Source organism: Passer domesticus, chromosome 19 (genome assembly GCF_036417665.1).
Source record: "Passer domesticus isolate bPasDom1 chromosome 19, bPasDom1.hap1, whole genome shotgun sequence".
NCBI classification, from domain to species: Eukaryota; Metazoa; Chordata; class Aves; order Passeriformes; family Passeridae; genus Passer; species Passer domesticus.
The window spans coordinates 1,878,702-1,905,884 of NC_087492.1; the positions used below are offsets into that span (position 1 = coordinate 1,878,702).

At 48.7% G+C, this 27,183-nt stretch overlaps 1 protein-coding gene and 1 long non-coding RNA gene across 8 annotated transcripts in view; one reads left to right on the forward strand and one right to left on the reverse strand.

Moving 5' to 3' along the window:
* On the forward strand, nucleotides 1-27,174 carry LOC135283500 (uncharacterized). 6 transcript variants are annotated; one of them, XR_010349238.1, is made up of 9 exons: nucleotides 1-300; nucleotides 1,256-1,314; nucleotides 5,699-5,843; nucleotides 6,805-6,923; nucleotides 9,917-10,131; nucleotides 10,426-10,621; nucleotides 14,022-14,159; nucleotides 15,686-15,834; nucleotides 16,643-19,838. It is a non-coding gene; the product is annotated as an uncharacterized LOC135283500 (long non-coding RNA). The 6 variants fall into 6 exon arrangements; XR_010349237.1 differs by lacking the exons at nucleotides 5,699-5,843; nucleotides 16,643-19,838 and adding an exon at nucleotides 26,990-27,174; XR_010349236.1 differs by lacking the exons at nucleotides 5,699-5,843; nucleotides 16,643-19,838 and adding an exon at nucleotides 25,346-25,469.
* Nucleotides 19,083-27,183, reverse strand: part of APPBP2 (amyloid beta precursor protein binding protein 2) — a 23,688-nt gene continuing 15,587 nt past the window's right edge. For both annotated transcript variants that reach the window (XM_064394387.1, XM_064394386.1), the window contains exons 6-13: nucleotides 26,463-26,552; nucleotides 25,964-26,031; nucleotides 25,779-25,884; nucleotides 25,377-25,501; nucleotides 25,154-25,239; nucleotides 24,636-24,826; nucleotides 24,100-24,265; nucleotides 19,083-23,897 (exon numbers count right to left, since the gene is read on the reverse strand). In XM_064394387.1, coding sequence (XP_064250457.1) covers nucleotides 23,644-23,897; nucleotides 24,100-24,265; nucleotides 24,636-24,826; nucleotides 25,154-25,239; nucleotides 25,377-25,501; nucleotides 25,779-25,884; nucleotides 25,964-26,031; nucleotides 26,463-26,552 — 1,086 coding nt within the window. In that variant the 3' untranslated portion in view covers nucleotides 19,083-23,643. The remainder of the gene's footprint in view (nucleotides 23,898-24,099; nucleotides 24,266-24,635; nucleotides 24,827-25,153; nucleotides 25,240-25,376; nucleotides 25,502-25,778; nucleotides 25,885-25,963; nucleotides 26,032-26,462; nucleotides 26,553-27,183) is intronic.

Sequence of the window (27,183 nt, forward strand, 5' to 3'; positions counted from 1 at the left end):
GCCCCCCCCCCGCCCGCCCGGCGGCGCGGTCGCGCGCCCCCTCAGGGGCGGCTGAGGGGGAGCGGCGGGAGCGGGCCGGGGTTTCTGCAGCGCTCCTCGGCTCTGGGGTTCGCTCCGCGGCCGCAGAGGAAGGAGCCGTGGCGAGGAACGACGCGGCTCTGCCGCGGTGCAGGCGCTTCGGAAGGTGTCGCTTGCGAAAGCTGTCAGCGCTTCCCGTGGCGTGCGCCGGAGAGAGGAGGAAGGCTGCGGTGCGATGGGGCCCTCCCGGAGGAACAGCCCCAGGCTCGCTGCTGTGGGAGGGTGAGAGTCGCTGCACCCTCAAAGTGCGCAGGGAACAGCCCCTCAAACCTCACAGGGGATGAGCCCTCAGCCCCCTCAGACCTCACAGGGAACAGCCCCTCAGCCCCCTCAGACCTCACAGGGGATCAGCCCCTCAGTCCCCTCGGATCCTCACAGGGGATGAGCCCTCAAACCTCACAGGGATCAGCCCCTCAGTCTTCGCAGGGGATCAGTCCTCAGCCCCCTCAAACCTCACAGGGAACAGCCCCTCAATCCCCTCGATCCTCACAGGGGATGAGCCCTCAGCCCCCTCAAACTCACAGGGAACAGCCCCTCAGTCCCCTCAAACTCACAGGGAACAGCCCCTCAGTCCCCTCGATCCTCACAGGGGATGAGCCCTCAGCCCCCTCAAACTCACAGGGAACAGCCCCTCAGCCCCCCAAAACCTCACAGGAATCATCCCCTCAGTGCCCTCAAACCGCACAGGGAATCAGCTCCTCAACCCCAAAAAAATCATAAGGGATCAGCCCCTCAAACCTCTCAGGGGGAGCAGCCCCTCAGACCTCTCAGGGCACGGTGGTTCTCCTCAAAAAGTCCTCTAAGTCGCAGGGCTGCAGGCATGGGGTGACAGTAGGAGGTTCCTGTTCCATTAAAATGTCTTTTCACTGTCTGAAACAGAAACACGGGCTGAATTGTAAAAGGATCAGAACCACCCCTGCCCTTTGCTGTTCTCCAGCATGTTTGCTTTTAGTATTCAGCCCAGGACTGACACAGAATGGGAGGATTTCCCAAATGGCTTTGTTACAACATTAAGCCTGGTAACCTACCCTGGGTCACTCCCGAGCAGAAAATAAGGAGTTTGAAAGAAAACACTGATTTCTAAGGGCAGCTTGTTCCAAGGATTGTTCCTGCCCTGAAACAAAGCCTGTGAAAACACCAGTTGCGAGTCATTCCCTAAGTTACTGTTTCCTCACAGAACGATCTTGCCACATCGGAGCTGCAGAAAGGTCAAGCCGGAGTTGCCTTCTCGCTGATGTAAGTTCATGCGTAGGTATTTTTATAGCAAACATTCCAAACAAATTTCATATCTGATATGCAAAGCCAGGAATGCTGCTTACAGAGACACAGGCTCCAAGGCCAAATTTCTCCTCGTGTAACCCAAGTGCAAACACACTACAAATGAAATAAGCTCCATAAAGCCTCCTTGTATCTTTTCTGAATTGGTTTTTTTACCTTAGATTTGTGGCATATCAAAAAAAACCATATCATTTTCAAGCATAAAATCTGCCACAAAGGGACCTTTTACCTCTGAGGATGAGGGGGAGAACTTAAGTGATTTTTAAAAATAGAAATGAAATTGGTGGAAATGTACTTCACCCATCAGCCACTGATTATGTATTTATCATTTAAAGAGTGAAGGTAAATGTAAAGTAGCAGAGGAATAAAAGGATATAAGCAACCTTGATATATATATATACATCCTCTTATTCCTACCCTACCTTTACAAATCTCTTCTCAACATACCTCCTCACTGAGCAGCTTTCAGTTTAGATACAAAATAAACTCTTTAAAACATTTGAGAATGAATTCAACAAACATGGCAATGTGTCAATCAAAAGCCTAAGTTGGCAATATCAGAAACAGCTGGAGAAATTTGTTTTATCTTGTGATTAAGTGAAATATTCCATGGTATCCCTACAGCCATGCTCAGTTTGTGATGGATCCCTTTCTTAAAGAATTAACTCTCAGCTGAGGAGATGGGGTTTAATTCCTGACTTCTCTGTCGTGTTCCTGTGTGACCTTACATCCAGTAATAATATTTGAATGTTTTGGTTTCTCCCCTGAATTACAAAGATAATGACCGAGTCCCATTTTGCCTGGAACGAGCAGCACTGGGACACAGCCAGCCCCGACCTGGCAGAGCAGTTAGAGACAGCAATTAGAGCAGGAAGCAGCTTCAGTGCTGGGGTAGGGCAGCTCCACACCAATTCCTGCTGGATTTCAGGCCAGTTCTCCATGCCTCTTTATCCTCGGGCTCTCACTAGAGAGCAATGAATTCAGCCAACCCTGAGCACCAAGGCCCACCAGAGAGCTGGCATGACATGCCAGGCCTGTTTTGTCTGCACCCAGCAGAGAGGGACCCTGCCAGGACAGCTCTGACACCACACAGTTTGCAAAATTATTCCATTTTTATCTGTGGTGTCAAGACAGAACCTCTACTTGCAGTTCACACAAACCCTGCTCTCAGGCAGTAGAGATTATCAGGCAGTATAGGGGATTTAATGACAGCTAAATCATTAAAAAAAGGAATGACTGAAATTATAATTACAAATCAGGTCCTGCCACCAGCTTATAGTCACAAACAGCTGACTGGGTACTTGGTGCAAATGAGGAAGCAGAACCCTCTAGCAAGGAGTTCCTTCCACTGTGAGAAGGAAAAGGAATTGGAGTGATGGTTCTTAATAATGGCTAACATTTCCTATTAACCAAAAAACCCAGACCTCTTTCCGAAGACAATGTGTGACACTTTAGGAAAACCCAACCAAAGCAGCATCCCTCATGTCCCAGAGGTACAGACGGTGTCCAAGACCAGCAGAATTTTGTCTGAAGAGCATTTCAAAATCATTTACTGGATCCATTGTACCCACGGTGGCCTGCACCAAATTTAATCACAAAGATACTCTGGATTGGAAAGCCAGGCTGGAGGCTCCCGATGGCAGTGTCTTTGTTCAGATTAAATTAAGCGTGTTCTCAAAGGCACTGAAGCAAGAACCCAGAGATAAGGCTGTGTGTGCTAACCCTGGATTAGATCTGGCAGTAAGTTTTTGCTGAAGCCTTGTTGGGGAGCACAAGATTAGATGTTGCTGCTATTTAAATGTTGTGTCAAAGGTAAATGAAATTAAGATACAGTGAATTTAGACTTGCATTAGATGAATTGAGCTCCTCTCTTGTCACAGAGAAGTGCTACATATGCAAATCGAACTGGGCACGTGTCCTTTGGATTGCTGGAATTTATTTAATTATTCGCTAATCAAAAACTAATTCACAAGCACTTAGCAAATATCTTTAAGTGTCTCTGCATCAGTGTCAAGGATCTGAGGCAAAGCAGGTATTTACTGCTGCTCAGGAGCAGCGGGAGCCTGGCAGCGCAGCAGCTGTCAGGCTCTGTGAGGCTCTGCAGTCAAGGCTAAGGCACAGGGAGGAATCCACAGCCCCTGGCTGCAGCTCAGCCCACAGCAGGCATCTGCAAGGAGAAGGGGCCTGCAGCTGCACTGGAAAGGCCTGGACTCAAAAGGGACGAGCCAGAGGAGCTGCTGCAGGGACTCAAAAACCCTTCTGAGAAGAGCAGTGTAAGGCCTTAGGATTTCCTGATTCATGTTCTCTAAAAGAGAAGCCAAAAATGCAACTTTGTTGTCGGCCTCTAAATCTGTGCCTCTTGCCCCAATACCTGTCTCCCCACCCTGGGATATTGTTATTTTTTTACCGACTCTTCTTGGCACTGGACAAACACTGGACAACTTTTACCCCTTCCTGCTTCAGACAGCCCTGACGGGAGTGTGGCAGAGCACATCCCAAATATTTGAGAAGAGTGGAAAGTGGGAGAGAGCTCAAGATGCAATAAGAGGATTCAGTCAGGTCTGCAGTGGACAGAGCTAAATGGTTTTATATCTAATTACAGTGAACTGGTGAATGAGAAAAATACCCCGAATCATTATCTGCCGGTCTGATTCTGATGTTATCAGAGAGAGAGGAAATACAACAGGCTTCCTCAAAGAACAACAGAACAATATTCAAATTGAAACTTCTATCACATCCCACATTTTCTAGGAAACAAGTGGCTTAGAGTGGTAGCAGAGGGTGACAGATTAATATGAACTCAGGGGGAAATAAAAGATTCTTACCAGGTCCCTCCTATTGCTGTCATGTCAGCTGTACTCCCACAGTATTGCCAGTATGAACTTTGCAGTGGAATACTGCAGGGGAAAATGAAAAAAATTAATTCTAAAAAATATTGAAAAATGAAATTAAAGTCATCCACCTTGTTGAAGGGACATGCTAATGAAGGCAGTGCTCACCAGGGCTGCAGTGTGGTGTAGCCAGGGGACTCTCAGTGAGATGATGGGGATTTTTTCCCTCATTTCCAGTTTGAGGGCACTTCTCTTTTCACACCTGCCCTAGAGATCCCTTCTTCCCAGTACTCTCATGACTTCTTGGAGCAGCTGCCCATCTCCACCCCCTGACACAGCTGCCCTGCCCTGGCATCATCCCCTGCTGCTTCCCGGCAGCAGCAGACACCTCATCCCCTCCTTTTTCCTGGTGAGTTCCAAGCGGGGCGGGGACAGCAGAGAACAGCGCGTCCCTCTGTCCCAGAGGGCTGAGCTCTGGTGACAGTTCAGTGTGGGGGTGACAGCCACTGCAAGAGTGACAGCCCTGCTCTGCACACCCACGCGTGCCAAACGCCAGACCTGTACGTCAGGTTGTGGCAGATCCAGGAACGGGGCTTGGATGGCACTGCCCAGGCTCCAGAAAAGGCAGCAAGGGAAGTGGGGGCATCCCTCAGAGCTATGGGCTACCTCTGTTTAATCCTCCCTTTGTGAGAGAATTCATGAATGTTTCTGCTGAGCCACTTACCCTGGATGTTTGTGTTCAGGGAGCCCGTGACAGGTTTAAAGCTGCTCAGAAGTGCTGCTCACATTACTGCTCAATCCATAATTTCACTCCTGTTATTAATAGTAGGATCTCCACAGCCCAGGAAAGTGAGGCACGTCACACCCGTTCACAGCTATTTTAAGGTTCGTGGGTAAGTGGTCCCCCACTTTTCCTGCAGTTGCCTTTGAAAGACAGAGAAGAAAACACCATAAGGCACCCTCCACTCTTGATATTCTCCTAAGCAAGGCTTCCCTGTGCGTGGAAGGGTGGCACAATCACACTTGAGGCCCACAAAGAACAGTGACAAACTCTTCTTTCCTGGCAGACTTCGCTGCTGCTCCTCCAACCCAGGGGTAACAAGGTGCCACAGCTAATAGCAGTCACGAGTTAAGTGTAATGCTTTGGATATTGATAAAAATATCACGTCCTTCCCGATTTTCTATCAACCTGTTTGATTATGCTTTATACAGGGAAAGTGTGACAGAATTAATCAGCCTGCTGGAGTGCACACTAAGGGAACAGATGAGCTTTGGCAAGACTGTTGTTAGCACTGAAAAACTGTGACAAAAAAGAGGCAGACTGCAATCCAGACACGTGTCATTCAGAAAATGAGACATGCTATGATTTACCAACGTACCAACAATTGATGGGAATAGAGATCTCCCATTTCAAAGTGTTGTCTCTGTGTAGATTAAGAGTAGTATCTGTCATCAGGAAACAATGGGAGAAGAAATGTATTTGATAAAAGCAATTCTATGTTCCCTTGTAGACAGAAACCACTGTGGTGTTAGAATGGAGGTAAAGGATTTCTCTGCAGTTCCATCCAGGGCAGTAAAAAACACCAGCACTGTGACAAGAGGAAGTGCAAGTAATTAATACCAGAAGATCAAATGAAAGGAGTGGCTTTGCAAGAGGTGACTAATGTTGACTGTGCTCTGGGAAGGCCCAGATTGCGTGGTGGAAAGAGGAGTTTGTGTGGCCCCCAGAGCACGGCACAGAGTGGGCAGGAACTCCCCGCAGCAGCACCACGGGGCACCTCTCCCCTGCAAAGAAAGGGCTGCTTTCTTCTCAGCTCAAAGGCTGCTGCCCACAGCGTCCCCAGCACTGCAGCAGTTTGATTGTTGTGTACAGAGAAAGCAACACCAAAGCATCAAACAAGGACCAACTTGGGGAAGGTTTTGCCAGCAGCTGATACAGTGGGAAGCTCATCTCAAAACAGCAGGGCAGCAGAGCAAAACAAAAGCCACAGAGCCAGGGCTGTTGTGTCGTTTGGCACATCCTGGCCCTTCCCTTAATTCTGCTTCAGAACTTGCAAGGGAAGGCCAAAGCTTCTTATTTGCTAATTAAGGTTTCACACGACTCAAACATTGAACAAAAGACATCCCCAAACAGAGAAACCTGCCAGCCTTCGTGCCCCTGCCAACAGGCTGATGTCTCAGTTCAGTGCTCTCCCAGCACAGAGTGAAAGAGCTCTGGACAATGGCACATCCAAATGTGCACACACACACATTTTTATGCTGGCATGCACACATGACCTCTGATCAGATTCTGAAAGTTCCACCTCCCTGTTTTTGTTCAGGACTCCAGACACCCTACAGACAGGGGTGAAACAGGCATTAAAACAGCAGACCTCTGTTTTATGGTGTCAAATGGCTAATAATAGTAATTAAGGATCTTAAAGTCCTTTATCAAGAGGCATTATCTAAGATGGCATCATGCCTGTAATCAGAGTCAATGAAAAACTCTTTGATCAAGCCAAGAAGGCAACTAAAACAGTCTGATGAGTTGCCATCTGCTGAAGCCACACCACCCCCAGAATCCAGCAGTGAGCCACTGCAGGACACTGACAGCCAGGTTGTTTTCCTGTCATTTCAGCTGAGCACTCGGTGCCTGTTGTGTTCAGAGGACTCCCAAACCCAAACATGACAGATCACTGCTGGACACGTTGCTCAGACAGCATTTTGCATTGCTGCTCTTGTGGATGGATTGTAAAGGTAAAGCATTAGGGGTTAATCAGAATTTTGCCTACCACATGAAGTATTTGCATGTATATTTATTTTATAAAATGTATGGTTAATTGATCCATAAAAGCCTTTGGTACTCGCTCAGCCTCTGGGTAAAAGTCCAGGTACACCCAGAAGAGCTTTTGACTCAGCAATTGTAATAAAATTTAGGCCTGGAGTATGGAGTAGACTCCTGAGCAGATTCTGAGCAATAGAAGACAAGTTCAGGGTAGATGAAGGTTGCCAAATTGTCACAGTTTGAAAAAGAAAATTGGTATATTCAAGGAAGGAGCAATTTGAAGTTCTTACAAAGCACTTGGACACCACAATGATGGGCAAGAGTTTCTTCACTCATTTTGCTTTCTCTTATCACTTCCCAGCTGTTTCTTCTACTTTCAGGTAGTTTCAATTTATCCTTCTATTTTTACCACACAGTTCACTAACAGCCTTGGAGTTGAGATTCTTCTGGCTTTAGTGATGAGGTGCCAGCTGTGCATCCCTGCAAGCTGGTGCATGCACGACCTTGAACATTTCTGGGAAGCCAATCAGGAGGTGCTTTCAAACAGTTTGCTATCTCCCAGAGAGCATCTCTCTGTTTTTAGCTTTAGGTATATATCACATTATAACATGCAGAGCATTGTGCAGGCATTACCCAGCTCGTGCCAGCCCAAACCCCTCCCAGCCTGTACCCTGTTATTGCCTAAGAAACAGCTCCTCCATTCCACTGAAGCCAGCCCAGGGAGTTCTGTCTGCTTCCTTCTCTGCAGGAATATTAAACCAGAATGAGAATGAAGAGAGCTGTTAATTTTATGTCACGGCAAGGAAACTGAAGGTCTTCAGATCACACTTTCTCCTCAGTCTTTTAATTGCAAAATTATACTTCAAGATCTGACACAAGTTTCTCACCTCCCTGTTTTCAAGCTACTAGCAAGCAAAACCAGACAAAAATACTTCTTTTTTTCCTACTCTGCAGAGCCTGTTAATTTCAGATAGGTGAAATATTGCTAATTAGTGGCATATTCTAACAGAACTTGTGATTTTACAGAGAGCTATGTCAAACTAAACCAGATGAGGGGTCAGAATGTGCCAATCTTTTCATTGTTGTCACTGTGATTTATGTTCCCCCTCCCAGGTTCTTGGAGGCCTTGGCTAGCACTGCTCAGCTGCTCCACAGTTATTCCTCACACCAGATCCAGCAAGGAGACATTCACAGCACGCTCTTCTCACATTTTCTCTAAACATTAGGTACAACAGCAGAAATAGAAATTGGAGATTTAGAAGCAAGAGACACGGGAATCTGGGTGGAAACAGATGACTAACAGAATTTCTGCTAAATAAAAACATGAAAAGGGGTAAAAAAAGGATTTCTGAGCAGACATAATACCTTTCTTTTTCTGGATAAGCACTAATCTAGGCCCTGGAACACTCCCACTTCTGGATATGATGCTTAGTAACATGCTTCTAATTTCAAATTAGATTTTAATGAATATAATGGGAATACTCCTTAAATAAGTTAGAATGAGACTTCCTCTGGTGTCCTCCAGGTCTCACACTTTTTACCTTTGCCATGAAACTACCTCCACAATGCTTGACCAGCAGTGTGCCGTGACCCTTCCCTGCCATCCCTACAGCAGCATCTTTCTTTTTGATTAAACTTCACTTTCCCAGATGGAAATCCATGCCCTGCCTCAGGATAACACCCTGCAACAGGATCTGAGCATCTAGAGACCCCATGGGGAGTTACACAAGCAATAAATCATCAAACCCCTTTTTTTGGGCAGATTAATGTCCTCTGAGTTACTCCTGCCATAAGCTAGAAACAGCAGAATATGCACTTCTTTGCATTCCAGCATGTTGTGGGAGATCATAAAGGCACTTAATATATTATTTAAGCCATTTAAGCAAGATAGCACAACTGCTGTAATTAGCAAGAGTTCTCCAAATCCCCATATGCCAGACAAAGGCTCACGTTCAGCATTTCCAGGCTGGTAGGAGGGAATCAGAACATCACAGAAATAAAATCCATGCTCTGCTTTTTATTCCCCCTGCCAATCTCAGCAGAGCCTATGTTTCACTACAGCTACTCCCCTGCACCACCCCACAAGACACCCAAAGCATAACATAAAGAAGATTGCCCTTTTTTGGGCTTATTTTAAGAATAACAGGCTACTCAAAGCTTTAAGAAAGAGAAATGAAGCCACTTCTCTTGACACCTACATTCTGCAGGCTGGAGGGGAACTTCTTGCTTTTTCATTTAAATAAAGCCAAAACACAAGAAAACCAAACCTTGACTTCCTCTAGAAAATCCACGAGCTGAAGTCAGTGTTAAGTGGGAGTTCAGCAGCAGCCAGCCTTTGTGCACGCAGGGTCAGGCACAGGGCAGAGGGATGGAGGCACAGGAGTGAGGGCAGAGAGGCAGGGTGAGCACGCAAAGGGCAGCAGGGACAGCACAGGGACGAGGCCTGAATGTGCCACGAGCCTGAACTTCCCTCTGGAAGGGCACAAAGAACAAAAACAAACAAAGAGCATTGCTGGGACAGACACCAGAATCTTCTAAAGGAGCAGGGAAAGGAGATACAGAGCTGAGAGCCTCTGCCACCAAGGGGGCTGTGAAACTGGGGTGCCATGGCTCAGAGAGGGGAGATGCTGTCCCCTGCCCCATTCCCCAGGCAGCACCAGCTGGGAAATGTGTACCAGCCTCATCATTTTCCAGGCTTCTCTGAGTCACTGGGGAGAGGAAGTGACCAAGGCTGGTATCACCTAGACAGTTCATGTTTCATCATGCAAAAGATTAACAAAAGAAGTCCAATTATTTTCAGTACAAAGAGATACCCAACTTGTTACAGATTTGATTTTATAAGTAGCACCTAAGGGATGGGCTCATTAACATCTCATTAATAATGCCGATTTTAATTTGCATAAACCCCTAAAAACTTATGAAGCACGATAAAAACAAAAGCTTTTAACTATCCTGTTTCTCACAGGCGGCAAGTTGAAGTGTGGAGGAAGCTGATAATGCTTTTTCAGTTCCTGAGGACTTCAAGCAGCTATGAAAGTTATAGGACATCAGCAGACACCAACAATCAGCTCACAAACAGCTGCTGAGAAGTTGAAGACAAACATCTACAGAACCACTGAAGCATAAATAGTGCAGGAGCACCTGAAAATGCAACTGTTGAGAAGGAGCACAGCACCAGAGGTTGGTCACTGATCCCTTTGGGCACTCTGGAAGGTTTGGCTGCCTGTGTCTCCCAGCCTGGGAGCACTTGGAACACACCTGATTTTGCCAGAGGTGGATAAAAGAGATGCAGATGTGTTTCTGGCTTCCCCACGCCACTGGTCACCAATCACACTTGTGTTTAGACCACATTAATTGCAAACAAGTGGTTAAATGAGCAACTCCCTACAGGTACCAGAAAGGAACTGCTCTGGCAGTTCAGATGCCTCCAATGATGCCACACAGAAACAATAACTGGCCCAAATTCTCTTTCAGATCCCTTCCCCTGACACAAGATTTGGTAACTGGAGCCAGTAGGCACCCAGCTGCAGGGAGAGGATCATCTTCATCACCCTAAAGCACCAGGAAAGGAATTTCCAGGTGGAATTAGCAAAGCCTCCACCCCTACAGTCCGAGCAGTTGCTGAGTATCATTAATCATTCCATCAAATGGAGCATTCACCACCCTCCTGGTAAGAACAGGTTCCTGGAAAACATTCCTCATTACAATTCCTATGTGGCATTACACTGCAGTACATCTGGCAGCAGTGGTTGGGGTTGATGTGTAACTAAACCACATGTACAGTGCAGAATACCTGTACATTTATCTGTGTTTATCAGCCCTCCTTCCTGTGACCTATCAGTACATAAATACTGTATCAGATGCCTGCATATATTATATACACCAGATCCATCACATTACACCTGGTAATCATGGTAAACCTGCCCAAAGCAGCAAATAACAACCAGCAGCAGACACACAACATCTTCACAACTGCTTCCTTTTTGGCTCCATGCCTTCTCTGCACTGCAAGAGCTGCTGCACCAGAGGAGTTGGTTAATGTTTGCACTTGCACAGCTCCTGGAAGATGAAGGCACTCAAACTCAAATAGAGAAATTAATATTCACAGGAGAGCTGTCAGGGGAAGAGTTTTCCCTAAGGTGCACTGTTTCAGTACAGTGTGTTTGACTGGCACTTGGGCTCCTTTCCTTCATGGGGAGAAACAGGAGAGGCATAATCTGTTTGTACTCTGATTTTCCCCATGCAATTAGAACATCCTTTCAAAGCATTCCTGTTGTGGGTAGGCAGGATAATCTGATAGATTCCCAGAGATGTGGTCTGCCTTATGCCACCTTCCAGCAGGAGAGGTTCCCAGGAGAAAGCAGTGTTGTCTCCCAAGGAGGGGGAAGGACACAGCCACAGGCTTCTCATGCCTGATCTCTCAGGAGTGAACCAGGTTGATGGACAACTTCTAAATACAGCAAGATCCTCAGATGAAGGCTGGCCAGAGAAGTCCATCTGTGCCTCCCACTTGCATATCCCTGGCTTTGGCTGAGCTCCGAGTGCAGCCAGCACCGAAAGGGAGAACAAAGCCTTGGATTTGCAAGGGGAACTCAAGGCCCTCTCAGTCCTCTGCAGAGCAAAGTGTACACATGATAAGGCAGAGAGCCATTCCATGCTGCAGTCACATGCCATGTGGAAGCTATAATCTCACAAGGACACAGATATGGCCATGCAAATATGGGTTATGCCTGTGCTAACATCCAGCTCACGTCCCTGGAGCTCCTAAATGGCTTTAATCTGGCTGCTGATGCAGGTGAAAGCTTCTGCTGGAGAAGCTTCATTTCCCCTGGCTCTGATCAGCCAGGAACCTGCTACCCTTTGGCACCTTGGCTGGAGAGGTGAGGATGTAAGCTGGCTACTCCTTGGTTTCAGTCCTTGCAGGGGAGAAGGAGAGGAGCTGCCTGTCACAGTGGGGACAGGTGACACGACTGCAGGCAGCAGGCACAGCAAGGGGGTGCTTGGGAACAGGCATTGAGGAAGCAGCTGCATTTTCAACACCCCCTTCAACCAAACCACTTCTAACAGAGCCCTCACAAGAACCAGGCTGAGGCAGCACAGCTACACTCAGAGCTGTCACCTCTGCTTCCCTCTGCAGAGCTTTCCTTGTGTAAAGTAACTCCTAACACTGTGAAATCCTGGCCTGGGTTAAACAACTGTAATGTAGCTCAGATGGTCCAAGCAAACCTCACTGCAAAGTTAGCAAGAAATTGCCTTTGCATCTGCTCAGCACCTGCCTGTGAAAGGCTCCTGCATCCAGAGCTGACAGCAAAATCCAGACAAGGGGGAGGAAGAAAGCAGACACAGGAGGCAAAATGCCACAGACATCTTAAGGGGGAGGGCTTGTCTTAATGGATTTTTGTCATTATTGAATCCAGCCATGGGTAAAAGCCAAACTTCCCCACGACAGCCTCAGAACAAGAACCTGCCTTTGTTTCAAGACCCACCCATAGGTGCCTTCCCAAGGTGATACCTGCTCTGGGCATTTGGCTCAGCAGGAGCTCAGCACCACTGGCTGCACGAGGAATTCCTGACCAAGATCATCCCAAAACTTCTGCCAAGAGCAGCACCAGGCCCTCGAGACCTCAGAGAGAGAGAGACAGAGAGAGGGAGAGAAAGGCCTTTGTGCAGCCTGGGGATGACTGTGGGTGCCAGAAGCGACCTGGCACAGGAGCCCAGCTGAGTCACAGCTGCAGCAATTGCACCAATTGTCCCAGGGACACAACAATTGCACTTGTCTGACTGGTCAGGCCATGATGGCAGCACAGGGCAGCTCTCTTTGTGAAAGCATTTCGCCTGGAAATAAATTTCCAAAACAAAATCCTTTTAACTCCAAGCCTTTCCAGACTTCTCCCAGTTTACTGAGAGATGTCATGCAGAAAGAAATCTCACTGCTGTTGGCTTTCACCATCACCTGTGAGGGAGATAACCCTGAATTCCCACTACACTGGGATGGAATTGAGGTCTCAGCTCCAGCCAGCTCCCTAAGAGCACCCAAGGTGCAGCCCAAGGTCCCTGTTCCCCATCAGAACAAAAAGGGGTTTTCCCCATCAGAATATGAGTTTATTTTTGTGCAAAGGGCCTGTCAGTGGTTACACTCCCAAGCCAGACCTGAGGAGGAGGATGAAGTTTGGACTCATGCACAATCCACATCTTGCCTTCTGCTCTTTGGGGGGAATTTGTCTCCCTCTACTCAGGATGGACACAAAGCAACTGCACAATCTGCAAAAGCACATCAAGAACAAGCAAATTGATGACAAAATGGGAAACTTAATCCCCAAAAGGTGTTCCTGCTGTACTGATTTAAGGGGATGACCATACCCTGTGGCTTGATCCATGTCAAAGGAGAAGCCTGCTCCTGAGAAATCTGTTTATCAGCAGTACTTTCCCTGCTGCTCTGGGTGGCTGAGTGCTGTTTACAGTCTTTAGAGCTGTTTGCTCATCCTGTGCTTCCAGTCATGCTGTACAGATCCAATCTGATCCGTAGCTTTATCTGGTTCTGTAGGAATTAACCTTTGAAACCACAAGATCAGGTACAGCCTGGCTTGGCCAGCAGTGATCTCTGTGCCTGAGCATCACCTGCACAAGGGAAGGAAAGTACAGCAAGTTCCCTGAGACACAAACTCCAAAGGGTTAACTCAGAGCCAACCATAAACATATCTCCTGAGCAAAGGCTGGGTGCTCCAGGAAGTTCAAAGGTCCACAAGAAACATGGACTTTAGGGAGTTCATTAAAAAATAATTAGAATCAGATATGCACCAAAAAAAAAAGTGTAAACTTTTTGTTTTGAGGAAATTTGAGGAAATTGTTTTGTGGAAACCAGAAAACAGGGACTGCTTTGTTGGGTTACTGGGACATTTGCCTGCTTCAGGTTTAGAAGGGAGCTGTGGTCATTTGATAGCTGGCAGTGATAAGGCCACAAAAAGTGTGAGGCCACAGGTAAACAGCTCTCTCCTCCAGCTAGAAAGGGGAAGCCAGACAGCTTTTGCTTTTAGTTCCTGAGGAAACAAAACCATTTATTTCTTTTTAAGGCTCCAAGAAGATATTCCACCCAGCAGGGAATCAAACCTACTGTAAAGAAAAACCCAAACCCGAATTCCTGCTGGCAGCAGAGACACCCGAGAGGAGAGGAGAGGCATTAACAGAGCAACTGGCACCCAGGGAGGCAGGTGGTGACAGAGGCTCCCTGCAACTTGTGAGGGCTGCAGAGAGGAAACCCAGCCCCATTTCCAGCACAGCCCTGGGACACGACCTCAGCTAAGGACGAACCCCACTGCCCCCTCAAAACCCCCCAGACACCCTCCCATGCTTTTGCTCCACCAGCAAACCCCCCAGCTGCTCTCCCCGGGCCGGGCGCTGGGGCAGGCTCAGCCCGGGGCTGTGCGGGGATTCCGGGCATGCTGAGGAGCACCCAGCGAGCCGGGCTGGGCCGGGAAGGGCCAGCGGGAGCCGTGACAAACCCCGTTATGTAACGGGTGACAAATGCCTTTTGTTATGCAAGACAAGTGGGAGAAAAATCAGCATTTTGCGACTCCCTCAGCACAAACAGGCTGCGGCTCGGGGGGCACCGGCACGCTCCGAGCAGCACAAATAGATGCCTTGGAAACGCCTCCTGGTTTGGATGAGTCAACAGGAAAATACAGAATCGATATTTAATTTTAAGGGATTGAGGTTGTCAGCACGGTCATTTGATAATTTGGGGGGTTTTGTTAAGGAGAGAGGCCATCCACCAGCCTTGCTCATCAGTCATCTAAAATGAGGAATCTACATCCCCTTTGCTCAGCAGCTGGGGTTCTAGGCTTTTTAAATTAAAATTTAAATTGGTATTAATAGATTTCGTAATAAAATTAATAAACCAAAAGGCACCCATCTGAATTTAAGCTCTGGTCCCAGCTCTGAAAATCCAGGTGAAAACCCAGCTCCAATCCTCAGCTTGGGGCCAGGACAGAGAATCCTCTGCCCTCTCCTGGCTCCTGTACGTGGCTGAAAGCTGCAGAAATCAGCCTCACGTCTCGCTCTGGGAAAGCAACCAGGCTCCTGCGCTCTCTGAAAGCGTTTGGGTAAAAAAACTAAAACTCCAAGCAGCGTGACCTCCGGCGCCAGGAAGGTTCTGCATCCCCAGGGATGCCCAAGGGACGCGCAGCTCCCCGTCCCACCCTGGCACGGGGACCCAGCGCCACCCCCCGCTCCCGGTGCCACACGGCGACAGTGACATCCAGCGGCAGCGCGCACCCACCCGCACCCGCGGAGCGCAGCCCCGAGCGGAGCCCGCAATGCCAGCTCCCGGCACTCAGAGCCCGCAATGCCAGCTCCCGGCACTCAGAGCCCGCAATGCCAGCTCCCGGCACTCAGAGCCCGCAATGCCAGCTCCCGGCACTCAGAGCCCGCAATGCCAGCTCCCGGCACTCAGAGCCCGCAATGCCAGCTCCCTGTGCGGGAAAGGTCTGGGCAGAAGCGAGGGCACAGCGGGCTGGGGGCACCGGGGAGCAGGGACAGCACTGCCAGCAACACTGGCAGTCCCGGGACAAAGGGACAAAGCCAGCACAGGGACGGGACAGTCACCCTCAGCTCGTTGCTGCTGCCCCGCAGGGCCGAGGTTGAGCAAGAGCTGTTGGCCAAGCGTGAGTCAGCCGGCGGTGCTCGCTCACGTTGACACCTCTAAATGTGGGTTTGTGCTCCTTCTCTTTCGTTTCAGCAATTCTGCTGTGCTTCGGAAAACCGAGCTGGTTCCAGAGCTCACAGGAAAGACTCTGAAGCAGCTTTAAACGAAGTGCATCTTCAGGAACAGCCAGTCAGAGAGACTGTCACCTCAACAGCTGCAAGGTCACCGCCCAGCAGGGACAGGTGAGGCACTCACACAGCCCCTGTCACACTGCCACCGAGCAGGAGGAACATTTTCCTGCTCAGGGACAGGTGAGGCACTCACACAGCCCCTGTCACACTGCCACCGAGCAGGAGGAACATTTTCCTGCTCAGGGACAGGTGAGGCACTCACACAGCCACTGTCACACTGTCACAGAGCAGGGTGAACATTTTCCTGCTCAGGGACAGGTGAGGCACTCACACTGTCACACTGTCACACACATCTTCCTGCTCACACAGAGCCTTTACACCTGTGATTTCTACAGCAGGATGAGCAGGTGCAGATGTGATCAGGGCTGGAGGAGCTGGGCAGGTTGAGCTGCTGTCCCAGACATGGGAGCAGGGCAAACAGCAGCTGGAGAAGCTGCTCCAGCCAGGAGGGAGTGAGGAATGAGCCATCCCTGTGGTGTCAGCTGGCAATTAGGGTGTCCCTGCCTTGCAATCTGGATGCTCCAGCATAGCTGTGGTTTGCTCTGGGCCCACCCCAGCCCAGCCACACGTTTGTCTTCCCCAGCAAAAATGCAGCCCGACCTGTAGCAGGGTGTTTGTGCCTCCCAGTCCCTGCACTGGTTCCTCCAGCACCTGCACTCCCCAAAGGTGGAATGAGACAGGGAGGGAGAGGCAGCTGCTGGCAGCAGCGGCTGTGCCACAGACAGGAGCCACAGGCTGCCTGGGAAGGAGGATCTGTCCCACATAAACCTATTTTCAAGCTGCTAAAACACAGCCACATGTCCTGTGGGAGTTCTGAGGCACTCAGAACCTGCTCGTTTCTCATCTCTTCTCTCCCCAGTCTCTCTCTTTACCTCTGAAATGTCCAATCTGGTCTGTAACAGCTCAGAGGGAGCGCTTTAAATATAAATAGGTAAACTAAAAAGTCAAAAGCCAAGAGCTGCCAGACAACGTGATGCAGGAGGCTGTGTAGGAGTCCCCGGTGCCCTGGAGGCTGCGCGGCTCCGGGCCATCCTCCCCCGCCCGGCTGGGAGACACCAGGCAGCCAATTCCTACCGAGAGAAAGGCACCAGAGACACTGAACGCGTGAAACGCCCCAAATCAGCGCCATTGAAATGCGAGGAGCATCCAGGGGTTGGGATTGCTCCCTGCCCTGAGCCTGGGCACGGCCCAGCAGGGCAGCCCGCAGCTCCTGCGGCTCTGTGCTCCCTGGCAAGGCAGCTGTGGCATGCAGCCACACACAGAATCCACCCAGCCAAACCCCAGGGGACAGACCGGGCTCACCAGGGCCAGCTCTGCCTTCCAGCCACTTTAAGGGGTTTTCAGGTTCCCAGACACCATCAGAGAGGTCAATGGAAATGAATCGGTTCAGCATCCTCACCTGAACAAAAGCAGGGAATCCAGACTGTCTCCATGGTTTCCCAGCAGCACAAAGTCCTGAAGTACTTGCAGTGTCATAGCAACAAGCTCCAGCCCAGCCTAAAGAAAATTCTGTTCTTTTAGACCACAGGATGTTATTTATGATGATCCTGGAGAGCCCTAAGAGTTGTGCATCAACACCAGGACTGGATGAAGGCTCTGCAAGTACCAGACCTACCTTCAGTCCATCATTCCTCTTGTATAAACCCCAATCGTGGCAGAGCAGCTTTTGGAGGCAGCAGCAGCTGCTCCTTTCCTTGCTGGGGCAGAAACTCCTCTTCCAGGGACTTGGCAGGGCTGGATCACCACTGGGCTTGATAATTCTGGGATTCTGAATGACTCTGGCTGCACTTTGGGGTTGGCCACATTTGATTCATGGCTCAATCCAGGCTTTAAGGAAACATCAGAAATATCAATAATTTGTCCCAAAAGTCTTTCGGTGTGACCAACAAAACCCCCAAAGATCCTCCACTCCCCCTGCTGGAGTGGCACAGCTGGGTGGGGCTCAGTTACTGCCTTCAGCTCTGAGCCAAGCCAGAACAAACCCTCCCAGACCCCTTTGGGGGACCATTCTCAGAACCACAACAACAAATTTCCTTTTTAAATGTGCATCCCACCCCCAAACCTGGCCAGGGGCCTGGGATTCCTGCCTGTGCTGGCCCTGGGAGGATGGTGTGTCTCACCCTGGATCTTGAGGAATTTTCCCTGGATAACAGAATAATGCCTCCAGCTAAAGGTGAACCCAGTGCAGGAATGCCTGTGGATGCCTCAGGAAAACACTGGCTGCCCCCAAAGTGTCAAACTGGCTTAAGAGGGAACTGAGCAAGGCTGCTCAGGACTTGGATTATCCCACAATTTTTCCAGTAGGATTTGAGGTGACTTAGAAGTGACAGGAAAGCTCTCAAGGAAAACTGAGCTCTGCCAGAAATAACCTCAGTTTCCTGACCAGGAGACGTGGGCAAAGGAAAGATTTCACCTTCAGGGGTTCCTGCTCCAAGCAGGATCAGAAAAGCTTTGGAATAAACTGCAGCATGCAATGTTACAGGGATTGCCTTTCCTGCTGCTACATTGCAGATGATGGCAGAGGCAGCTGGACTTGCTCTCCCCAAAATCAGCAGAACAGCATAATTCATACCTCAGTTTTCCCTTCACCAGGGCAGAACGTTCAGGGTTGCTGCTGTTAATTCCTCCTTTACACCAGCAAATAGAATTATTTTGGAGTCTGCTGTTGTTGGCTTTTTCCTGGCAGTCTGGATGCAGCACTCCCCAGTTGTCCTTTCCCTGGGGAAGAACTGAGAGAGCTGCAGGAGCACTCACAGCCAGCCAGGGAGATCCATTCCATCATGGAATCCAGGCTGCAGGAGCAGAGCTGGCACTGCCACGGCCCCAGGGACTCTGGGGTCACCTTGTGAGCCTGGCCTGGGCTCCAGAGCCAGGAGAGTGTCCCAGGGCCTTTGAAAATGGAAATCTCAGCCCTGTGAGACAAGGGGAGGCCTCTGCAGAGCTGGGGAGCTGCAGGTCACACAAACCTGATGGTTTAGAAATAAAAACCCCCAGAAATGCTGACTTTTAACCCACTCTGAGCTCAGGCAGCCTCACAGGGTGGTGGTGCCAGCACACACTTGCCAGAGAGAATTTGTGGCTAATTTAGGGGGGCAAAAAAAAACCCCAAGAAGCAGAGAAGGATCTGGGAAGGATCCACATCCTGGAAGTCCCACAGGCTCCCCCTCCCCCTGTCACACTGCACAGCTTCCAACACAAGCCCCACTTGTAAGGGCTCACCCCAAAGGCAGGGATTCCCCCTGTCCTGGGCAGCACTGTGGGGAGGGAGCTGTCACCAATTGAGTGCAGATACTCCAGGCTGCAGGAACACTCTATTTATTAGGTCAATATTCCATTTGAGCAATACAGTTACAGAATATCACAATGCTGGTTACAAACATAGGATGGCTCCGTGGGCACAAAGGATGGTGGTGAGAAGTGGGGTACGAAACCTTCCTGACACCACAGGGAGGGGCTGCAAGGTCTACTAATGAGCAAGATATTTTATATAAATGAACGTGGCACTACAGGTGGAGATTCTGGTTTAGAGGTGGGTTTGTGTCATTAGTTCAATTTATACAGTTATACAGTTCAAGCAACATATTTTTCTTTTTTTTTTTTAATGCTATTAAATTAAAATCCCCTGTAGTTCAATAAAGTATAAAAATAGTACTGAACCCGGTAATATTCAATAAAATGTAGAATTCATTCACATCATTAAGTAGTAAAGAAATTGTAAAGTTGTAGTTACCATGGCAACATTGCTTCCCAGAAAGGAATATACAGAAAAGAAAAGTTACACATAAGGTACCTGCGACGAGTATTAGCGATCCAACACTGAACTTGTGCACCACAAACCAAGTTTCTAAATATCTCTATATATTTATATAGTATATATCTTTTTCATCTTTAAATTTACTTTTGAAAAGAAAAAAAGAAAATGTGCACTTCAACAAACTCACTAAGGCCACTCATGCTATAGATACGGAGGATTGGAGGAGTGGAATACGAGAGCCCAGAGCACACACTTCACACCACCAGGGACACCTGTGGCACTGCCCAAAACGTTCCTGAGATTTAGGGACAAAAGCATTCCCAGTGCTGCCAATTCTTTGTAGGTATTGGAGTTTATTTCTACATAAAGGAAATTTTCCCCACTTCTCCCCAAAGCCCTCCCAGGGCTCGGTGGCTCAAGGGCCCCAGGAGTGTCAAACACACCCCACAATGCAGAGGCAGCTTTGAACTGACACTGGCCAGGAATTTTCTTGTAAGGGAATGAGATAAAACCAGGTTCTGCACAGGCAGCAGAGGGAAGGATCTGCTGGGAGGTTGGAACCAGCAGCACCTGCCCTGCCCAGCCCTCCACATCACCCCAGGGAGGCTCTGCCAGCAGCTTCCCCCGTTTGAGGCATGGTCAGTTTTCCTTCCTGTGCTCTCCCACACTCGGGACTGAAACAGGGAATGAACTTCAATGTGCATTTTGTACCATGAGAAGCAGCAATGGCACCTCGAGCAAACTCCCCCTCACTGACCCAAACAACCTCACACAAAGTAAAATATTGAGGGTTTAACTTCATCACTAGTGAAAATAATTTACCTTAAGGTGACACCCGTGCTCACCACTTGCACCCAGTGACTCTGGGGTGATTCCTTTACTCACCTTCAAGGAAAAGATGCATTTCACAGGATTGCCACTGCCAGCACCACACAGCCCCTGCGTGGGCACGTTGTGTGCCTAGAAATGCCAACCATTCATTCCTGGATGGATGTTCCACCTGCCCCCAGCCCAGAACTGACCCAGCTGTGCAGGGAAAACCTGCCCCGGGCTGTGCCAGGAGGGGAGAGAGGAGCCAGGGGTGCTGGAAAACCCCAGAAGGGAACAGAGGGCACTGCAGCCCCTGCTGCCAGCTCTGCTGGGCACAGCGGGGCAGGACTGGAGTCTTGCTACAAGATCCACCCAACGAGTCCTTCACCTGCCTCTGGCACCATCCCAGCAGCGTCCCACTCCTCAAAAGCACCAAACAAACTGTGAGAGCAGAGAGAGCAACAGAAGCAGCAGCAGCAGCACAGCACCCCAGGTGCCAACACAGAACCAGCCCAGACTGGCTCCAGGTGCCAACAGCTCCACCTGGGAGACTCAGAACCAAACCCCCACGGGGTGAGGTCTGTGCTGTCCCAGCCACAAATGCAGGTCCTGAGCAGGGGCAGCAGAGCTGTCCCTGCAGCAGCAGAGCCGTCCCTGGCAGCTGCAGTGTCATCCTGCCAACCCCCACGCCCCAGCAGTGTCAGCAATCAGCCACAGCCACCAGAAGGGAGCTGCCCCAGGCCCATGGAGCTGCGGGGGCAGCTCAGCCCCAGCCCGGATTCCCTGCAGGCACAGGAGGAACACGCTGGAGCTCTCAAGGATCACCACAGCAGCCCCAGCCAAGTCCTCTGCCAAAGGCATTCCCAGGAGCTTTAGGACCTTCCTTCCTTCCCCTCCTGCCAGCCCAGGTGATGCACGGGGCAGGCACCAGGCTGAGGCAGCTCTGGGGAAGGACACGGAGCCACCAGAAGCCAGGAGCACGGCTGCTGCCCGGGCTGCCCTGCCAGGAGCTGCCCTAAGGCAAACCACACCCGGGGACACAGCCAGGGCTGCAGCAAGAGCAGTGGCACTGGTGCCACACAATGCTCCCATCCCAAGCACACCTTTGGGGCTCCTTAGCCAGCAGCTGGAGACCCCAGGAACACAGAGAGGGTAAAAGATCTCAGCCCATGTCAGTGTAAAGCCACACACCCAGCTGGCAGCTCCAGCACTTCTGCAGTACAGAATCACTCAGGTTCTCCAGGACAGCTTTAAGCCACTTTGCTGCCCAAGTCCTGACACTGTTACATACTTTGTTTAACTTTAAATACCTTTTAATAGGATTTAAGAACTTTATAACTTGTCAGTGCCATGGGCATTCAGGGAGAAGGTTTTGCCTTGTATAGCTGAATTTACCTGTAGCTCCTACACAGTCATAAACAAAAACTGCTATAAATAAATCACATTTTAAATCCACACATAACTAAGTTGGATTTTCACTGAGCAGCTGTTGCAGACACACTGCAGTTAAGTCCTAATACCACAGGGGGTTTTATGCAAATACTTCTTTTCACCTCAGTGAAGATATTCTAAGTATGCAATCATTAATCTGCATTCAATAATTACATCATTGCATCTTAAAGTTGATATTACCCAGCCTTTCCCCCCCAAAAAAAACACTTGAAGGCACCAGAATATGAACTATTGGCCTGTAAAATGTCACTCCTCAGAAGAGCCATTAAGCTCCAAGTCATGTCCAAAACCTCTATCTCTTCCCTGAAGATCATCCAGCAGCTTTCCCTGCCACAAACCCCACAAACCAATGAAAAACCAGACCCCAAGCAGAACACCCAGTCCCAGTCCCACAGGAAGAGCTGGCCAAGCCCCAGCAGCAACCAGCCAAGGTACAAACCCTGAAAAGAGGGGCAGGGAAACCCCCAAACTGACAGAAGCCACAGACTCCCAGCCCTGGGCACTGCTGGCACAGCCGAGGTAACAGCAGCGAGTCGCTTCTAGTTTGTGTCACACAGACTTGCAAATATTCCCCAACATCAGGAAATAAACCCAAAACAGCACCTGAACTCAAACCCACACAAGCACACAGCCCCCAGAACAGAAGAATTAAGACAAGCTAGTGAGAGAGGCATTCTCAGAGGTCTGTACAGCTGAGCTCTGCTTCGTAAATTAACGTAAGGAATCGGTTTCTGGTTGTACTCTTGTTTAATGTAGAAATGAAGCATCACAAAAAAAAAAAAAAAAGGACCTGTTGTGCTTTTTGGCATTTTTCACTGACCCCTGCGACCTGTACAGTAAGTTGTGTTGTCCAGAAACAGAAAATGGAACTGGATTGGAATACAAAACTCTTCACTGGTATAAACATGGGATGGCCTCTGTGAGCAGAGAAAGAGCCCCTGGGAGGAGAGGAGGAGTGGCTGCAGCAGAGTGGAGCTGTGGCACTGCCAGGAATCTCTGCAGAAGCTCACTGGGTACAGACAAACCATCAATTCACTTCCTAGCTCTGGATCTATCACACGGATATCATTTGCACTGATCAGACACCTAAATGAGAGAGTTCTACTGTCAAAGTGAATGCAGGGGCAGAAATATTAAATTAAAGCCACTGGTCCAAAAGCGGTTTCTAGCAGGCTGGTCCACTGAGGTGTCCTGGTCCTGCTCAGGGGGAGCACTGGTGGTGGCACCGAGGACACTGTGCTTGCTGGTCTGTGGGATCTGTCTGGTCCAGTTCAGGGCATCCACAACAGCACAGGTGGCACTCACTGAGCGGGTGGTGCTCTCCAGAGTGGGTCTTTGCCACTTGTCTTGGTAAGGCAGCAGCCAAGGCCAGCACATCCTCCCTTTGCTGGCTGTTTACCATGAACTTTGCTACAATGGTACAGCAGCAAGACCTTTCTCCTACAGCTCCTCAGAGGACAGCTTTTGTTCTCTCTGTGAATCAGCAGAAAGCTCTTGATGAAACCTTCCATCCGTAATAAGAATGCAACTCTTTTGAACTCAAACAGTTTTATTTAATGTTTTCTTGCAGACTTTCTGCAAAGTAGCTTCTTTTGAAAGAAGAGAGAAAGAAGGGGGTTTTTTGGGAATACCAAGTTAAAAATGTGAGCCGAACTAAACATGCCATACACATGCTGAGAGGAATTTAACACACATTCATCCGTATGGGCACTCTTCAGTAGACTGGACCAGTGTTTCAACGCAAATTCCAGCCCCCAGAGAACTACATGGTTTAGATTTCACAGTATGACTTTTCCCCCTGTAACCTGGGGGAAAAAACCTTAACTGGTAAATTGACCAAGTTCTTAGCTGCTCTGTCCATCGAGGTTCTGAGACATCAGAAAAGACTGGACCACTTCTTCCGTGGACTGGGGGCTGGTGCTGACGTCCTCCAGCGCATCCGTGACCGAGAACTGCCGGTCCCGCAAGCGGTTCCAATTGGCCAAAATGTTGTGGTACTCAAACACCTTCTCATAATTGCCAATGGAATTGTACAGTTTAATGAGACCTCTGTAATCGTATTCAAGTCCACTGTATCCTTCACCAAAAAGCTTCTTTCCTAGAGAAACCCAAGAGAAAAACCAAGTTGAGAGGGAAGATCTCCACGGGCCGCATCTGAGCTGGCAGATTATTTTTACCAACAGCATTTGCCTACTCTCCACTTATGTTCAAAATTTACTCTCCACTTATGTTCTAGCCAGAATGCTGTCTAGAGATTAACAGCCAAGTTATTTTCTAAAAAGTTTCCTGCAGTCACTTACCAATTGCTATGGATCTCAGGTAAAGCTTTTCAGCATTTTCATACTGGTTCATGTCATAGTTGTAGAGGGAGGCGAGGTGGCCCACGGAGAGGGCAACTTCATAATCCTCCTGCCCTAGGAGCTGCTCCTTGATCTGGATGGCCTTGATGTGCATCTCCTCTGCTTCCTGTCAGGGCCAGAGTCACACAGGTCAGTCAGACACCACTCACCACCCCACAAAGAGGGGAAAGTTAGTTTAAATAAATTGAATTTTATCAGTAGCATTTTGTAACGGGCAGAAAGTAACAAAGCCAAACACAGTCCAAGTTCCCCAAATTCTTTAGAGAAGTGGATCAGCAGATAGCAGCACCAAGCTCTCTGTCACCCTCTGAGGGCATCATCCATCTCCATGGATTATTTTTGCACAAAGCTTTTGGGGTGAATGATAAAGCACAGAACTACCAAGTGAACTTGGGAATTGTGGACACTGAAACCCCTCATTTGTAGTGACAGATTTCAGCTGTCTTGCAGATTTTCGGTCAGGAGGAAAGTCTTACCTTGAACTTCCTCATGGACTGATACAGTCTGCCCAGGTTGCCGTAGTGTTTGGCTGTTTGCACGTTGAACTCCCCAAAGGCTTTTTTAGCCAACTGCAGCGAGGAGAGGTGCAGGTCATGGGCCTCCTGGAGCAGCCTCTGCTCTGTCTCCTTGTTGTGACAGTCTATGGCAATCTCCTCCAGGATAAGGGCTGGGGGCAGGAGACAGAACTGTAACTGTGCCCACGCCCAGCTCAGAGCCAGGGACCCACCTGGGGACACAGCCCCCCAGGCCTGGTGGCTGTCACACTGCTGTGCAAGCTCCCAATACATTTTTATATTCTGTAATTTCACCCCCGACTCTAACTCATCTGGCTAAGTTGGGGGTTTTTTTTTGTTATTTTACAAGTGTGCTGTAAACACACTTGTAAAATAAAAGGACTACAAACACCTCCACTGAAAAAGACAACTCAAGCTCCATTGCCTGGGAGGGACCAGGATGAGCACATCCCAATTATTCAAACAATAAAGGGAACTACCTTTAACTCTCTTCGAGGAGGCCAAGAGGAGATGGTCTTCTGGGAGGATGTGAGTGATAATGCCAATAGCACGTTCAGCATGGAATCTGAGAGAGTTGAAATAAAAAAATCAGGATCTGTTTGTGTATGCCAGCAGTTGAGTGATGAAAAATGAGAAATATTAATGCAATGAATATTTTTCTTCATTTACAGCACTAACTGTGCTGCTGTGTGCTGTACTCACAGTGCATTGTCAAACTTCCCAGAGCTGTACTGGTGAACATATGAAGAATAAGCCAAGTCTTCATGAGCTGTAGCTACGTGGATGTTTTTACCTCCAAACACCGACTGCCGGATATCGAGCGCTGTCTGCAAGGGTTCCAAAAACACAATTTCATCAGCTAACACAGAAAAAAAACCCACATTCATCTCTATGGTGAATCTACTGGCTCTGAAATTCTCTACACATTTGAGACCAGTTATATACAAGACAGGAGTCAGAGGAAGATGAAGAAAGCAAAACCCCATAGCTGGCAGTGTTTGGGGTTTTTTAAACATCATGATCACAGTAATAAATCAATCTCCATGAATTAACTCCAACATCTGAGAGATTAAAACATAAAGAGAAACAAGTCCTGCTGCCTACCTGATAGATGGCAACAGATTGGCAGATATTGTCTACGTTGAGCAAGTAAAATCCGTAGTCTAGTAGCGTGTCAGAGTATTTGGGGTGCTTGGCTCCAAAATGCTCCCTGCACAAACACACTTCCATTACAAACTGAGGCCAGCTGAGCACAATTTTAGAAGGGTTTTTTCTGGAATGGCCCTTACCTGGCAAGGTACACGGCGTGCTTTATGAGCTGCTCAGCCTTCTTGAACTCCCGTTTCACCACGCAGGCCTGGGCAGGGCAAGGGAAGCACGTGAGGAGCTGAGCACTCACAGCTCAGCCCCTCCAGACACTGCCACACTCACCCTTGGCTTCAATTTCAAAATATCATTGTGGTTATTAAAACACTTTTTGGTTATTTAAGAAAAGGAGCCCAGCATTAATAAACTTATTTTATCCTGCCTGACTGAAGGGATTGTGCTGTTCCTAGTCCAGATCAAAGAGGGATCAGAGCCCTTCCAGGGAATTTTGCAGGTTAACATTGTCACAAGGGTCCCCTGTGCAACTCCAACTCCATTGGAGAAAGACTCAAATAGAAACAAACTCCCCCACCCATTCTGAGACCTTAGGGCCCTGAGGAGAAATCTGGAGGTAACAACCTCTCCTCAGCCGTTCTTGGCAGCACTTTAGTACCCAGAGCAATGGGGAGATTTCAGGTTCACCTTTGAGGCTTGTCGTAGCACATCCACCACTACTTTTACAGGCAGCCCAACTGTGATCTCCTTCATGGCTTCTATGCACCACTTGTAGGCCTGTGGGACACAGACACCAACACAATGGAAGCTGGAACTTCACAACACTGGAACATTATTATCTGCCTCTGAAAAGCTGGTCATTTACATTCCAAAATTTAAAATATGAAGTTTGAGTGCTTATGCGTAATTGTCCCGTTACGTCTTAAAAGACAGACTTAAAAACCACTTTTAAAGTTAACAGTGAACATGGAAGTCTTTTATATTAATCTAAGGTTTATAATTACAATGACTTTTACAGACAGAACAGGGTATTTTATAATCTTTAAGCAATCCTCACCATTCCCATTGTGCAGGACAACATCCTGTCAGTGAACTTAGGGATTGAAGGAAAACCAGTTTATGGAGTAACTACACTTCAGACAGAGTATAACAAACCAGGTTTTGATATTCATTTTCCATTACTAAAATAAGCTTTTGTAATATTTCATTTACAGCTGACCAACACATACAGGCAAGGTAACACACGTATGTTCATGTCGGTCCGAGCACTGTGAAGCGCTCACAGACTAACACAGAAGGATCCAGGGAAACAAGAGCAGATAAATGAATTATCACTCTGGCAGTGCCACGCGGGTGCCAGGGAGAGCAGCAGCAGGAGCAGCGAGGCACAGGCAGGAGGTGCAGTGCC